Raw genomic sequence first — 17,207 nt, forward strand, 5'->3', positions numbered from 1 at the left:
GACAGACTGGTGAAGAGGGCTGGATCTGTGGTGGGCACAGAGCTGGACCCTGTGGTTTCAGTGGCAGAGACGGACCCTGGAGAAGACTGTCCATCCTGGAAAACACACAACACCCACTACACCAAACTCTGATAAGACAGAGGAGCATGTTCAGCAGCAGGCTGCTGTCCCTGAGCTGCACTAGGTAACCAGGGAGGATTATGATTTATCCCATATTCAAATGCATATCTGTTTGCACATGAGCACATTGCGCATTTTTATAGATACTTATATCCTACTGTATGTTGTTACCAACTGATTTTTTTGTTTGCTGTTGATACTAACCTGCCTTTGGGCATCTATGTAGCTGCTGGATTGGGATTAATGAAGTATCTATCTATCTATCTATCTATCTATCTATCAATGCAGCTGTCAGACTGGCACAAAGAAAAGAGAACACATCACTCCTGTTCTGAGCAGCTGTGGTTGCCAGTCAGATAAGGATTGATTTTAAAGACTGTGTAAAGTGAATTCAGTCAGTGGGGTTACATGTGGGCCATCAGATCGGATTAATGGCTAAATTACAATAAGACTGAGTTATTCAGTTCATGTAGACATCTTAATCTGACAAGAAATCGAATCGGATCGGGTTACTTGCGATCGAATTAAGACCCCGGGATAACTCGATCCAAATGCCCACTGAACGTGCACGTAGACGACAGTGGATCGGATCGAGCGTTCTGCGCATGCTCCAGATTTTTTCCCTCGCTCGTCACCCAGAAGTGGAAGGAGACGATATTACTGTTGTTGTCGCCGCCGTCAGAAAGAAACAAACAACATGATGGAGAATGCGCCGTTGTGCATCGTCTGTGCCATAATCAGCTCATCACAGATGTAGAGGGACGCAGCTTCATCTCACTCTGCGTTCGCCATCTTTCTGAATGCCTGAGTTTGTTGCTGTTGGTGGTGAAGACGTCAACAGGAAGTGGCTCTATTAGCGATAGCTGAAATGAGTACAGCGCCACCTATGGTACCGGGGTATGACCTGCTTTGTGCAAGTGATTCCATGCATTCACCGCCATATATTCAAGGATAATTAACCTCAGATAAGGAGCAGAACCCAACTGTAGCTGTAATCCAGTTAATCTCATCATGTAGACCCACTGAGTCCTTTTCTTCTAAAAACATTAAATAGGTCATAAATGTATTTGTCAACAATGTGTAAAAAGCATTTCAACCATTTAGATTGGAATTGTGGAGCTAAGCTTCACAAACTGTGTTTCAACATTTTTGTGTCTGGATTTAATGGGCGGGTCTAAAATCAGTGTTTAGCATTAACCCGCCCTTGCTGCTGTAGTAGCATTAATACATTCAGCCTCGGTGGTTTTCCCGCTCGGTCTCGAGTCTGGGATAGCATAGCACGGTAGTTTGCAGCTAGCTGGCTAACAACTGTAACTTACTCGTCATGTCTCCTCCTCGTTCATCTTCCCTGGATGCCACAGCGACCAGGGTAGTGGCTCCATTCCTTTATTTAAAGTTCCAACTGACAACGGCATCAAGAAAGGGCGGATCGATTTTGTTAGGAGCTACTGTGGAACGTTAATAATCACCACCACCCGTCTCTGTCCACTTTATCCCCGATAGTTTAACCAACTCTCACCAGGTAAAGTCTGGATTCCTGAACAGTCCATTGAGGCTGGTCAGGGGGGCCGTACCGACCGTCTCCCTCCCCGGCTTACGTCCTCTCATCCCGCCAGCAGCGGGTGCCGTCATCACCGCCACTAACCGTCACTTTTGCTAACTTGCATAAATAGGAGAACTACGTTACCATTCTGTTGCAGACTGTGAGGCACGAGGTTGTGCATTTTCATTGTCTGACTCAGAGTCCGTGTCTGGCTCTGATGGCTCAAACATGTAGAACTGGGTCACTGCCATGCTGTTGTTAACCCTAGCACCCATTGCTACGGCCCATTTATTTTCACTTTACACGGTCTTTAAGAGTTTGTTTTTAAAGTTCTTCATGTTTAGCTCAACAATACATTAACCTCTTTTTCCACACTAGGTAATTTAGGTCATCATCACACTCCTAACTGTCAGTCCCTCACTCAGGCCTAAAATCCAGACAGTCGTCCATAACATATTCACTCTTCCTCCAGTACTGGTCAGTTTAAATCATTTTAAAGTCATCTTTTCAGTTTAAAGTCATCTTTTTTTCCCTTGATTTTATTTCTGTCTGATGCTGCCCATTTGTGAAGGTCAGAACATGTCATGTTTGCCATTCTTGCAACTAGAGCATAACACACCAACTCTAGTCTACTTAACTAGTGCCAACTTCTTATTTTTTAAAATACAATATATCCTATCTTTTAAAGACAGACATTATTATTCAAGCTGTCATTTCCTCACGCCTTGTTGTAACACCCTCTTTTTTCTCAATCAAAAATCCTTCAATCAGCTCAAAATTGCTCAGACCTCACTGCCAGACAGCTGCCCACAAGGGCCAAAGAAGAGAGCACGTTACTACTGTTATAGCCTCCTTGCACTGGCTCTCATCAGGTTTTAAAACTGCTAAAAATTTTACTTTTAGACTTTTAGAGCGTGGTCTTTCACCTTCTTACTTATCTGACTTCTTAGTAAAATATGAGCTTTCACGTAGTCTGAGATCCTCTGGCAGAGGATTTTTACTTGTCCCAGAGCCCTGGCTTATGTCCAGAGGTGACAGATCATTTGCAGTCAAAGCTCCTAGGAATTAGCTGCCTGAGGAAATCAGGTCAGCAGTCAGTGTCTTCTTTTAAATTGCTTCTTAAAACACACTTTTATTGGTAACTAGGTTACCAATCTATAATGAAATGAAGGACTTTATAGCTTTGGAAAAATGCACAGGACTAACGGTTGATTTTAATGCTGACATGTCTTGGACATGTTAACAAAATTAATATATTTGGGGACTTTTTCCCAATATAAAAGCAACTTTGTTTAATACTATCACTCCTGCAACTATCAAGATCCCGAATATTAAATAAGTGAATGGGCTTAAATAAGTTCAGCATGAGTTTGTGAGAGTCTGTTTTACTCACTAATGCATAATGTAAACTCTGTGTGTGTAGAACTTACCAATATCTTGTGCAATCTTCACAGCTTCCTCTACAGTCTGACACAGAAAGGCATGATGGTTACAAATGATGAACCAAAGCAAAGACTTCACTGACTTCTGCTCAACAGAGGTCTTTACAAGTCAACCCAAATCTGAAGACCACCATGGGCTAAGTACTCTGCTGAATTTGGTCTCATTTTATCAACACAGGCAGCAGAATCTGCTGTATCATGAGGAATATCCGATTAGATGCTAGAGGACCACCTCATGATCACATGTTCCATGAGGTAATACTGCTCAGCCTGTGTGTGTGTGTTTAGCTACATGCAATCTGTAAACTGAAGAAGTTAGACAAATTAACAGACCTAATATCAGTAACCACGGAAACAAGAAATCGACTGTTATTAATGTGACACCAAGTTGACTTTTAGCTGACGAGTGTAAGTGGGGACATGTAAGAGGTCATGCCAGTATTTTACCTGCTTGGCAGGGAGGATGAATTGAATGTTTCGCGGTCAGTGAAAAAGATGGCAGCTAACTTCACCCAAAATAAGACTGGAGACTGAGTTCCAATTACAGGGAGATCCCATTACTCAGCCTCCCAGGAAAAGTTTACTCCAGGGTGTTGGGTGGAGGCTCCAAAAAATTGTGAAACCTGAAATTCATGAGGAGCAGTGTGGTTTTCGCCCAGGTCGTGCAACAGTGGAGCAGATCTTTACCCTTGCAGAGTTACTGAGGAGATCATGGGAGTTTAACCATCCAGTCTAAATTTGTATTGTAGACTTAGAAAAGGCTTACAAACGTGATCCCTAAGGGATTCTGTGGGGGGTGCTGAGGGAATATGGGGTACTGGAGACTCTCTTAGGAGCTATCCGGTCTCTGTATAACCGACCCAAGCTGTGTCCACATTCTTGGCACTAAGTTGAACTCATTGGGCCTCATGTAATTTATTCTAAATTTCTCTCACTTTTTTTCGTAAGGTCTCGTACGAACACGGCACGTCAGATTCAACAAACGCTCTTAACTTCGGAAAAAGGGGTGCAAACGACCTGCGTAAATGATGAATGCCACCCGTGCATATTTAAAGTGCACGTGCACGAAGATAGTAAATTTAGTAAAACATACTCCACGCCCAAAGTAATACCATATAAGGCTACGCTTCCTCTCTCCTGTGCCAGGAAGTGTTGAGTCATGAGAATGGCACCAAGGTGCAAAAAGAACAACTTTACTGGCTCTGAGACTGAAGTTCTGCTTTCAGAGATCCAAAAAGGAAAATCTGTCATTTTTAGCAGTGTCAGCAGGGGAATTACGGGACCTGCTAAAATGAAGAAATGGGAAGAAATTACGAGTGCTGTTAAGAAAAGGTTTGATATGAAAATGGTTTTTAAAAAAAAAAAAACGTTCCGCCATGGCCAGGCGCTCGATGACTGCAACTCAAGTCGTGCAAACAGTTGTTGCCTCATCATGATGGCACTTTGATGGGGCAGTCCATGAGGGGGGGTCTTCTGGCACCACACCTTCTGCCCCTTGCCCCCCCCCCCCCCCCCCGGTCTTCAATCAGCTGATCTTCATGACATTCTGCTGCTGCTTCTAACTTCCTCTGTTTGAGATCATCATACATGTAAGTACTGCTGAATTCACTGCACAGACGGCTTTTACTTTTTTTGTTTGTTCAGTTTTCTGCTCCCTCCCTGACGTAGAGACTTCTGCACCGTCTTTAACGCTCCTCTTAGCCTCTGATAGCGGACTTGTTTCTGTGCTTGTCCTATTAGATCTCAGTGCTGCATTTGATACGATCGATCACAGCATTCTGTTACAGAGACTTGAACATGTTATTGGGAATAAAGGGACTGCATTTGGCTGGTTTAAGTCATATTTATCTGATAGATTCCAGTTTGTTCTTGTAAATGAAGAATCTTCCTCACACATTGGAGTAAGTCATGGAGTTCCTCAGGGTTCTGCGCTTGGACCGATTCTTTTTACATTGTACATGCTTCCATTAGGTAACATTATTAGACAGCATGGCATAAATTTCCATTGTTATGCTGATGATACTCAGCTGTACTTATCTATGAAACCAGATGAAACCTACAGGTTGGTCAGGCTACAAGCCTGTCTTAAAGACACAAAGACCTGGATGACTCAGAACTGTCTGCTTCTAAATTCAGACAAAACTGAAGTTGTTCTCTTTGGACCTGAGCGCTTCAGGGAGAAATTGTCGAGTTGTATTGTTACTCTAGATGGTATTTCCTTGGCTTCTAGTTCTACAGTGAGGAACCTTGGAGTTATTTTTGACCAGAATTTATCATTTGACGCACATGGTTTTTCTAGGACTGCCTTCTTTCACCTTCGTAATATTGCTAAAATCAGGAACATCCTGTCTCAGGGTGATGCAGGGAAACTAGTTCATGCATTTGTTACTTCAGGATTGGACTACTGTAATTCCTTATTATTGGGCTGTCCCACATATTCTCTGAAAAGCCTCCAGCTGATCCAAAATGCTGCAGCCAGAGTTCTGATGAGAACTAACAGGAGAGATCATGTTTCTCCAGTTTTAGCTTCTCTTCATTGGCTCCCTGTTAAATTCAGAATAGAATTTAAGATTCTTCTCCTCACATATAAAACTCTTAATGACCGAGCTCCATCATATCTTAAAGATCTCATTGTAAGATATTTTCCTAAAAGAGCACTTCGCTCCCAAACTGCAGGTTTACTTGTTGTTCCCAGAGTTTCTAAAAGTAGAATGGGAGGTAGAGCCTTCAGTTATCAGGCCCCTCTCTTGTGGAATAAGCTGCCAGTAAAAGTCCGGGAAGCAGACACCCTTTCCACTTTTAAGATTAGGCTTAAAACATTCCTTTTTGATAAAGCTTATAGTTAGGGATGGCTCAGGTAATCCTGAAACATCCCATAGTTAAGCTGCTATAGGCTTAGACTGCTGGGGGACCTCGTCTGTCACACCTTTCCTCACTTTGATCTCTTGAGAGTTTTGCCCATGGGGAAAGTGAAACTCGCTCATAAAATTAAGACAGCGTGGATATATTTGCATGCTTTTTAAAAATCTGGTTTTGGTCTAACTAATTTTTTTTTTTTTTTTCAGGTGTCGTGAAAATTCTCGATGTTCTATGAAAAAATGTCAAACCATAGAGTTGGTCTGAACTAACACTGCAATGGTCAGCCTACACACACTGGGCATTTTGAAAGTCTACATCAACACAGCATCACATAGAAATGATCCCATCCACATCGAGGTGATGCTGTCTGTGTTGGAAAATGAAGCAAATAGAAGCTGAGTCGAGAGTTTGACATTTCTATGGATTTTCCAGATGCAGAAACTGCATTGGCACATCCAGTGTTACAGTACTTATTTGCTAAAATAAATTATTGAATGTAGAATTGAATCTACATTCATGTCCTGGTGCTTCAATACTGACAAACTCTCCACACACAGCTCTCCACATTCCATGGAAAGGCAAAGAGATAATTCTATGGCTACAGAGCCACTGGCAATTTAATTCTAGTATATTAATTACACATTAGGTTACTTTATTTCCCTGTTTTAAATGTTTGGTGATTATGTTTATGCGCTCTTTCATTATACATACATTGCTGAGCATGTGTGACTGTACCTTGACGACGCCATCAAATCCTGGGATAGTGTTGACCTTAGCAGCCTTAGCAATCAGCTTGCTTTCAATCTTGTCCCCCATTGCCTGGATTGCATGGGTGTCTGGGCCAATGAATGTCACACCCTCTGCAGCCTGACAACAAAAATCAGGTACAAAAAAATGACTGCAGCAAACTACTGACACTGTAAAGCTCATATCACAGTGTACTTGCTTTTAGCATTTCTACATCTTTAAAAACAAGAAAAAAATTCTTCTTTCATTTAAAAAAAGGAAAAGATGGTAAATGGACTTGTACTTGTATAGCGCTTTTCTAGTCTAACTGACCACTGCATTCACCCCACTCACACACACTCATACAGCACTTCTTAAGATACACTTTCTAATCATTCACACACATTCACACCCCCAATACACTGGGGTGGCAACGTGGGGATCAGTGTCTTGCCCAAGGACGCTTCGACATGTAGCTGGGGAAGCCAGAGTCGAACCACCGACCCTCCAATTGGTGGGCGACTGCTCTTCCTCCTGAGCTACAGCCGCCTGCATCTGTAGATAGCCTAACATCAACAGCTTTCATTAGGGAGAAAGAGTGATATGATAAAGACGGAGCTTCTAGAGAAAACCTACAAACCTACTAAACTGAAATAAATAAAAATCTAAAAAATATCTATATATATCACACCATGGCAAAGTCAGAGTTGCTGCAAGGTGGAAATGTTTTTGTATGCATTACTCACCAGTCGCTTCGCAAACTCTTTATTTTCCGAGAGAAACCCATATCCAGGATGAACCTTCAAAGAGAAGGAAATTATTTATTAGATATAGCTGCACTGGCATCACCCTGCAACCCACAGGTCCAAAAGGATCTACCGTCAACATCTCAGGGTCAGACATTCCAGATCTCCATGTCCACACCCCAGCCGCTCAGAGCAGACTTGGCTGGCTCAAAGAGGACTTAAATGCTATCAGGGTAATGGGTTTGATGTTGCTGCAGATAGCTTCAGATTCCTATTGACACAATAATTATTGCTCATGTGTTTCTTACAAGTTGCATTGAGAATGTTATTCATGCCCTGGGTCCACATCCCAACATGCAGTAAGAGTAATAGAACATAAGCACTAACAGCTTGAGAGCCAGTCACTCTGATGGCGTCCATGATGGCGTCCATGTTCAGGTAGCTCTTACTCGTAGGGGCAGGACCAACGCAGAATGCCTCGTCAGCCATCTTTACGTGAACCTAGACACATATATTTTGTGTGTATGAGGACAGTAACATCACCATGACAGGAGAATGTGAGACAGACATATCAAAAACAAACTTTCCCATTGTAATATATTTAATACATAAAAAAATTCATTCTTGAGAGCTTATAAAATGAATGATATCTGCATTCTAGAACAGTAGTTCTCAAACACAAGAACACAAGGGTTATGCAAGGCTTTTCCTTAACAGAAGTTTTATAAAATCATACCATTCTTACTAGAATACTGGGATGAAGTGCTATATACACATACACACATAGATATATCAATGTGTGCGTGTATAAATATGCAGAGTCGAGTAGCATTTTTGTCAGTTAAGAGATTTCAGCTCCTAAAATGTCCCTGGTGAACCCAGTTGGTGACTCACAGCATTGCAGTCTGCGTCACTGTGAACAGCTACAGTCTGGATGCCCATCTTCTTACAGGTCTTGATCACCTGGAGAGAACATGAAATCAATGCTCCTTCTTCTCTAAACACTAATCTAATGACAGTAGCAGGCTGAAATGAACATGAGCTGACAAATCTGTGCATGAGGAAATAAGGCCACAGACACAGAACATGCAAACTTGAAGAGGGGAGAAGCAGGAGCTGTGAGGTCTGAGTTAATCACAGCTCAAGCATCTCACCCAAAATTTGAAAAAACTACAAAATGATTAGCTTTGATCCCATTCCTGAAAAAAAAAAAAATTAAATTAAATTTAAAAAAACAAAAAAAAACAAAAAAAAAAACAGGAATTGGATTTCTTTGTTTTCCATATTGTTCAGTTAGTTTTAACAGACAATATTTACATTAGGTGGTTCAGAATATGATGAAAATTCAGTTAATACTAAATCAACATTTAACTCATCCAAGTAAAGCAGCTACAGTAAAGTACAGTCTCTGTGATAGCATGCAGGTAATGTCTCACAAAACGTTGGCACCTGTAGGGCTTCCATGATCATTGTATCTAAGAGGCGAAGTTCTCTGTAATTATCAATCTGATGCCAAAGAAAAGGAGATTCTTCAGAAGTGACAACATTTAGGCTTTTTCTGAAACGGCATTTTATTCAACTTTGTTTCCTGTAGTTTTGGGAAAAGGAATTTAATTTGAGCTGCCTACAGACAAGTGTATAGGTGAATAAAACAACACCAGAAAACGTGACTGATAAGGAAAAAAAAACCTTTCACCTCAGTGTAGAGATGGAATGTTTACCGTTTGATACAAAAAGGAAGGAAATGCTCATCCAGAATGAGATCCATTGCCTTCCGATGACATTTGATGCTATAAAAATTAAACATCTCAAGGGGGGGGTCAGGTAACCCAGCCACCAGGACCACTGTTGGAAACTCTCAGGCTCTGATGAAATCTGAATGGCTGAAATGTTTCCTTTTTGGGAAATTCTTGTTGTTATGAATACTAAAAAGTGTGTATCTGTACTATAAAACACATTCAATTCATTCATCTTTTAAAGATCTGGCTTTGAAAAAACAAAGCGTCAGTCGGATCACACTAACTCGGTAAGTCAACGCATTGACTCCGGATGCGAGAGCTTTTACGGAAAATATGCTGAACCAGATGATCGATCACAGACAACAATAACGAGCAGCTGATTACTCACTAAATGAATAACTTGTGAATCTAAACAAATTGGAACAATTCAAATATCTAATCCAAAGTGGACATTCCATAGCTGCTACAGCCAGAGCAGAGGCAAAGCTGGTGTTAAAGGGTTACGCACATAGGTTCAAAGCTGAGAACTCCTACTCCCTGCCTTTATTTACCCGAATACTGGTAAAGGAAGAGGGACTCGAAAGCTTCAGAGAGAGAATATCAGCAACACTTTACATCAATTCAAGAAGGAACCTTCAATTTTTTTCATTAGGCTGGATACTTTAATGAATGAAAATTAAATGATCATTTGTATCATCTCAAAGGTATACAGCCTCAGATCTGATCCTCTGTTCTGATGTGGTGTAGTGATGTGTCGTTTGCGAACGATTCGTTCGATATTAACTAATCGTTTATATGACTCGGGAGTAACGAGTAGTCTCAGTGAGTGATTTGTTCGTTTTCACGCAGTACCCTTCCTCCCCACATGACAGGCGGCTGCTGCATAAACTCAGTCAGCACGACAGGAAACAGTTTTGATTTGTTCACGAGTCAACTCCTCGGGTTACGGCTCCTCGCACAGGAAACAGTTTTGATTCGTTCTCCTCGCACAGGAAACAGTTTTGATTCGTTCACGAGTCAACTCCTCGGGTTACGGCTCCTCGCACAGGAAACAGTTTTGATTCGTTCACGAGTCAACTCCTCGGGTTACGGCTCCTCGCACAGGAAACAGTTTTGATTCGTTCACGAGTCAACTCCTCGGGTTACGGCTCCTCGCACAGGAAACAGTTTTGATTCGTTCACGAGTCAACTGCTGGCGGCTAAAAACACTGAGATCGGGATGTAGCCTAGCGACAGGATGTCAATAAATGATGTGGAAAGGAAGCTCAAAGAAGGTCTTTACAGCACAAAGACAAAGCAAGGCAAGTGTGATATTTGCAGAAGTTTCTCAATTGTCCGTGAATCTCTTTATTAATAGCCTATAAAATGATGTGTTTTCTCCTGCGGGACGGGAGAAGACACAAAATCAATGCATTTCTATTATTGTACGGGCATAAATTCTCAAAGTTTTGCGGCTGCGGGCGGGAGTGTAACACACACGTTGCGGTGGTAATGGTCAGAAATTCAGCGGGAGCGGGGTGAAGAAAACAGTCCCGCACAGGACTCTACTGTAGACAGAGAAACGAAGGAGGAAATTAATGATGTCTGATTTGTGATGTTCATTCATTTGTCATGAAATCATAATTAATTAGTGGTCTTCGGTTCTTGTAGATATGTATAATTGTTGAGTGTAAATAGATAAATGATAATGTAATAATGTGAATAGATACTTTTGAAAATTATATCAACATATTGATTTTGTGTTATACTCTACCATAAAATAATATACTACTACTAATAATAATAATAATAAGACACAATAAATGCACTATGTAACATTTTAGGGAACTTATTGTTACTTTTTTTCTCACTTAATTGTGTTACTAATTGTCAAAATGAATTTGAGTTTTACATTCCCTTGTTCTCTACCAGCTGTCACGTGACAGGGCTGAACGATCGTTCTCGTTCGTTAATTTGTCACGTGACAGCTACTGAGTCAGTGTCGGGCTTTAAACAACAATGGCAGGGAGGATACAGACACAAGTCACCTTATTGTGTATTTGCTTTCCCAGGTTTTCACACGGTTTGAATTGTTTGTGGCATTTTGTGTATTGTATTTTGTTAGCTCAGCTGAAGCAAACTATGTTTCCTTCAGTGTTAAGTGTTTAGAACCGTGGCCGTTTTGTGCAACGCCCACAGTAGGGTTACAGCGCCACCTGCTGGAAAAATGAACGAAATGATTCGTTCAAAGATTCGTTCAATTTACTGTTCGAGAGTAAATTATACGATTCAGCCAAAAGAGTCAAAGTTCCCAACACTAATAACGTGGAAAGTCTTACCCTGCAAGCAATTTCTCCTCTGTTGGCAATCAGGATCTTATCAAAGGTCTGTGGAGGGAAACACAGGCAGTTACAGACAGAAAGGACTTTCTTCATTCTACCGGTCTGTCAAAGAGAAGAGCAACAACAACACAGTAATTCTTTCAGAATTCCTACACCAAACAGGAGGAAAGGAAAGAAACGCACCTTCTCACTGGGATGGTAAACAGTACAGTACAGAGCCCTGCTGTTCAGCACACAGCATCTGGACTGGCACGGGGCATACTGCAAAGTAAACACAGACATGATGTTCATTTCATGAGGAATTATATTCTAATCAAGCCCGTCTGAGAAAGGTGGTAGAACCTGTAGGGCTGGGAAATTCATCACATTTATTTTCAGTTCTGACTTTCATTTCCAACTATGACTCAAATCAATCAATAATCAAACTACATCCCCTGTCACAATGATGGAAGTTTAACATGTTACTTTCTAACTACTATCTTCACCAGGCGTCTCTTCAACAGAATTTATATCTCAATGGGGTGACCTAAATAAAGGAAAATATATAGATAAATCATGCACATCCCTTTTCTTTACACCCGTGTCCTCCAAAGAGTCCCAAACTCGTTACTTCAACATTCCCAATGGTGAAAAGCCACAACGAGGAAGGTGGCACAGCTTCAGTTATGTGGTATTAAGTCTGCTAACAAACCGTCTCTAATCTTAGTTTTTGCTTCAAAGACACTAATCACCTTCAGCAGTCATGATGTTAATACTGAGCAGTAGTATCACTATGACCTTTGACATGATTAGGGTGCTCTGGTGAGGAAATCCAGAGGCCTCATTTTAAAGTCTGGTCATTACCTATGTTGTGATGTAAAATTTGAAATCTTTCAAAAACTACCTTTGTTTAGTTTCCACTAGATCAGGCTGCCACAAAGAGAGGGGGGTACATCCAATTTGAAATTGGAATCTAAATCCAATGACAGAAAAACCAACCATGTTTTTTAGGTGGATCAAAACTATGGCTGAGGTTCTGTGCCATGAATCTACAGAGCACATCCCTCTGCATCAGAAATGTGAGGTCACAGCTGGAATGTTCTATGTCGACTATTTGGAGGAACTGACCGATTACTCGCAGGTGGAGACAAGTAGCTGTGTTTTCCTCAGGTTGCTGAAATGACATTGTGACAAGTTCAGATTGTGTAGAGCTTCATGGCTCATCCAAAGATGTTAAAATACTGCTGAAATGGATTCAGTTTATGTCTGTGTCCCATCCAAAATACCAGAGACACCAGGACTCCACTGCCCCTGTATGACTGGACCGCCACGTTCACAATGCAAGCAGCCTGGATCATTATCTTCCTGCTGTGTGTTCTCCACAGCATGCTCATTAGCGTGTTCAGAGTTTAGGTCCTGCTTATCAGGTAGAAGTTTGTGTCTGTGTTGGAACTGCTGAGTCCTCTCCAGCGCCTCTAAGGTGTGGAGTGCCTGAAAGGCTCTGTTCTTGGGCCTCTTCTCTTCTCCCTCTACTTACTTCCTCTTGGATTAATTCTTTGGAAATATGGTATTGCGCTCCATTTTTATGCTGACGATAGTCAGATTTATATGCAACTGAAGCAAGAAAATCCACAACTGGAGTGCGTTTCAGAAATTAAAGTATGGATGGCAATGGATTTTCTGCACTTTAATGATGATAAGACCGAGGTTACGTTGTCTGGGCCTACAGATAGCTCCACAGTACCTGTTGACTTGGGCTTGTTAAGTTAACATCTGACACCAGCAGCAACAAGCCTTGGAGAACGGCTGCACAGGTTAGCTCAGTGGTCAAGTCCAGCTTTTTTCAACTGAGACAACTTTCTAAAGCTAAACCATTCTTTCTTTGCATCACTTTGAGATTTGAATCCATGCTTTTATTACGACTCGTTTAGACTGCTGAAATGCACTTTAATCTGGGCTAAGTCGAGCATCACCTGCTCGTCTACAGCTGGTTCAGACATGAACACATTACTTCAGCTCTGACATCACTTCACTGGCTTCCAGTTAGTTTTAGAGAGGATTTTAAATGTCTCCATGGCCTGGCCCCACAGTATCTGCCTGACCAGCTTCAGCAGTACGCTCCTTCACTTCTCTCAGGTCAGCAGATCGGCTACTGTTAGTCATCCCTAAAACAAAGGGAAAACTGTGGGATGAGTTACCTTTGCACACAAGGCAGGCTTAAAGTCCTCTCTGAAAGCACATTCTTTGTCACTGGCTTTTAATCCAGTCTGATGAGTTGGCTTTTTACAGTTTGTTTTCATGCTTTTTTTATGTTGTACTTTGCATGTATAGCCCTTTGGCCCGCTGTGTGGTTTTTAAAGCACATAAAGATGGATTGGATTGAAGAAGCGACCACCACCATCCAGGCAGCCCGACATGCTGCTGTGAGCCCCGGTGACAGTTCCAGGCCCAGGTGCTTCAGAGTGGACACTCTTTCCGAACTAAGTTCAAACACACCGTGACGTTGACTTTGCCCAACTCGAAAAGTTCGGAACAGAGGTCGAAACAAACGTAAGGTTCATGTTGTTCTGACCACAAACCTGGCGGCTCTCTGTGGAGGGAAATGAACCCCCTTAAAGTTTGCTACTTGTCAGGGTTTTTTTTTGCAACAAACAGTTTAACAACGTAGCCGGAGTTTCTTGCTGGAAATGACACTTGGCGGTCAGAAACATTCAGGGCTGTCCAGTTTCTTAGAGACTCGTGTGAGAGTTGGGGTCGCTTGAGTTTGATGAGCTCGCTCTCTACAGCCGTCACTCAGCGGTAAACTCACCTTCACAGCAAACAGCAGCCTATCCAGTGCCAGGGATACTCTGTGAACCGCCATGTTGCCGAGCTTCCTCTTCTTTGTCTTAGAGCTTTTACGGCAGCATGTATCCTAAAAGTGCCATCACTGCCCCCTTCTGGCATCAGATAAACCCTCAGGTTCCAACCATCAGAGCAGAAGAGTGGACCACCAAACAAGTTCAACACAGTCAGGCTTTCTTTGTGATCGATGGCTCGACATAATCTTCACCTCTACTGAGACACAATAGGTATATGACAGAGTTTCTGGTCTTTCAATAAATCCAGGCTTTCCTCTTCAGGCTTGTGCACACTCAAATGGAATCACATCATTTCAAGCTTCTTCTGAACAAAATACGCAGATAACTCGATTCCCGAGGAGAGAAGTTAACATGGATGGAGTGTGATGAATATAAAAAGCATTACAGGGAAGAGTTGAGGTTATAAAACTTCCACGCAGATGAGGTGTTGTAAATTCTCTGCTCCCGAAAGGTGAACTGTTGGACACATACACAGGGCACTTTAGCCCCAAAAGGCATGAATGACGACTTTGATATTTGACCTTTTCTGTTAGTTCTGTGAGTTATCGATATGATTTATTTTATCTTCAACAATAGATAGATTCCAATTATCGTCTGGGAATGGATTTTATAATCTGATACCTTTTGTGAAGTATTATTGGAACACATTTCTCACAGAATATGTTTGTAGTTGCATATTTTCTGTGTATATATTCTCTACTTTATATTCTCTAATTCTGATGTTGTATATTCAGAAATCCATATGTATATTTATTAGTTACATTATATGTTTTCTACCCCTTTTATGCATTTATGAACTGGTGTGATGTATCACATGTTCTAATGGAGTATAGGAAATTAAAATTGCATGGCACTGAATATAAAAATGCATACTGTGAAGAACGCCTTTGAAACGTCACTAAGGACAGCTAATAAAATCTTGACATCTTTGGTGTATGGCTCAATTAATTTTCTTTATACTTTATTACATTTGCCAAATAACAAGTTGGATTTACAAGGGATCAGATTTCAGTACAATACCAGCTTGTCAATTAGCAGATCTTGCATTTAGTGGTGCAATTCAATTACTCCTCGTGAAGTTAATCTTCTCTTTAGTTTTTTCTTTCTCCATCTTTCCATTTGACATGTTTAGCCTAACAAAATATAACCAGGCAACAATAGTCTAAAACAGACATACTGGGGGAACATTCCTCACAAGACAATGCTAACATCCCAGTATACAGCTTGGTGTGACATACCTTCACATCGCCGATACTATACGTTGATATGAAACACTGCAGATCTCTGATTGGTCAGCAGAACCACAACCTTTGGGCATAAACAAACCACACCAACACATTTTCTTGTTCCATAAGTCATTTGAAAGTCTGGCAAATAATTTAGAACAATAATCATAAGTATCTAGTTGTGCGCACGAATCACACACTTTTTGCATGACTATCGAATGCATTAGCATGTTTTTTTTAACCCCTGAGTATGGATTTACACATCAATTTTCCATCTCTGCTGACTAGAGCTGAGTTCTGTAGCACTCCGTCAGTATCTTACCCAAAATATATTTAAACCCTTCTAAACTTAAAGCCCGTGACAAAGTTCATAAAAAAGGGTAATGCTATAAACCGTAGTTTTATACATGCCTCCAACGCACGAGCCTGCCCACAGAGAGGGGATACTGTCTGTAGTGGAAAAACAAAACAATGAAGAGCCATGCGAGTTAAACCATATGTGTTGTGTAATCGCAAAACACTTTCAGTGTTTCTTTCCTCTTGTTATCCTGGTAATGTCTCATCATTCTGTCAAATACCTCCTACAATTATTGTTTAAAGCACACTAGTATGATTTGGCATCAGATCCAGACAGCCAAGATTGAGGAAAAAGACTTGCATGTTATATGTCTGGATCTAGAAAATGCATTTGGTTCAGTCCCACATAGCCTTATTTGGAGAGCGTTAGATTGTTTTAGAGTGTCTGTAGTAGCTGTTAACTTAATAAGAGCATATTTCCAGGATATTAGACTGTGCCTCAGTACAGCAGGTTTCACAACAGGTTGGCAGAGGATAGAAATAGGCATTATGGCAGGGTGTATGATTTCTCCATTAGCATTTACAATGGCGATGGAGATCTCTACTCAATAAGCAGAGGGAAATTAAGTGATAGAAAGTTTGTAATAGATGAAGAAAAATTTCCAGTAATTAGGGAAAAGGCTGTATAGAGTTTAGATAGGTGGTACCAGGCAGACATGAATGATGGAGAGCAGGCAGTGCAGTTTCAGATAGTTGCTGAGGGACTGGATAGAATAGATATTTCAGGGCTTCCAGGAAAGTTGAAGCTGTGATGTCTGCAGTTTGGATTCTCTGGTAGTGTTTTAAACTGATTCAAGTCCTATCTCGAAGACAGGAAGTATTTTGTTGAAATTGGTAACTGTGTCTCAGACCAAATAGCTATGACCTGTGGGGTTCCCCAGGGGTCCTTCCTGGGACCACTATTGTTCAATCTGTACATGCTACCATTAGGCCAGCTTATACGCAGCTATAATGTGTCCTACCAAAACTATGCAGATGACACTCAGATCTACGTGTTACTGATGGCAGGAGAACACGGGTCTGTAGATACATTGCGTCACTGCATCGAACAGATCAGTGTGTGGATGCAAAACTATTTTCTCCAGCTAAACTCAGACAAAACTGAAATCATTGTCTGTGGCCCACAGAAACAAAGAGAAAGTGTAATCAGTCACCTTGAGACTCTCTCTCTTAAACCTAATAATCAAGTTAGAAATCTGGGTGTAATATTGGACTCAGACCTGAACTTTAAAAGCCACATTAAATCAATAACATCAGCAGCTTTTTACCATCTAAAAAACATTGCCAT

The 17,207-nt window shown here is 41.2% G+C and overlaps 1 protein-coding gene across 1 annotated transcript in view; it reads right to left on the reverse strand.

Moving 5' to 3' along the window:
• pcca (propionyl-CoA carboxylase subunit alpha) overlaps positions 1-14,379 on the reverse strand; it is a 41,324-nt gene extending 26,945 nt beyond the window's left edge. Inside the window, exons 1-8 of the mRNA XM_072391537.1 lie at positions 14,285-14,379; positions 11,680-11,757; positions 11,494-11,541; positions 8,331-8,399; positions 7,824-7,937; positions 7,437-7,490; positions 6,700-6,831; positions 3,094-3,130 (exon numbers count right to left, since the gene is read on the reverse strand). Of these exons, the coding sequence (XP_072247638.1) occupies positions 3,094-3,130; positions 6,700-6,831; positions 7,437-7,490; positions 7,824-7,937; positions 8,331-8,399; positions 11,494-11,541; positions 11,680-11,757; positions 14,285-14,338 (586 nt within the window). The 5' untranslated portion in view covers positions 14,339-14,379. The remainder of the gene's footprint in view (positions 1-3,093; positions 3,131-6,699; positions 6,832-7,436; positions 7,491-7,823; positions 7,938-8,330; positions 8,400-11,493; positions 11,542-11,679; positions 11,758-14,284) is intronic.
• Between the last annotated feature and the right edge of the window lie 2,828 nt (positions 14,380-17,207).

This window comes from Leuresthes tenuis, unplaced genomic scaffold (assembly GCF_036924035.1).
Source record: "Leuresthes tenuis unplaced genomic scaffold, fLeuTen1.0.hap1 SCAF_8, whole genome shotgun sequence".
NCBI lineage: Eukaryota > Metazoa > Chordata > Actinopteri > Atheriniformes > Atherinopsidae > Leuresthes > Leuresthes tenuis.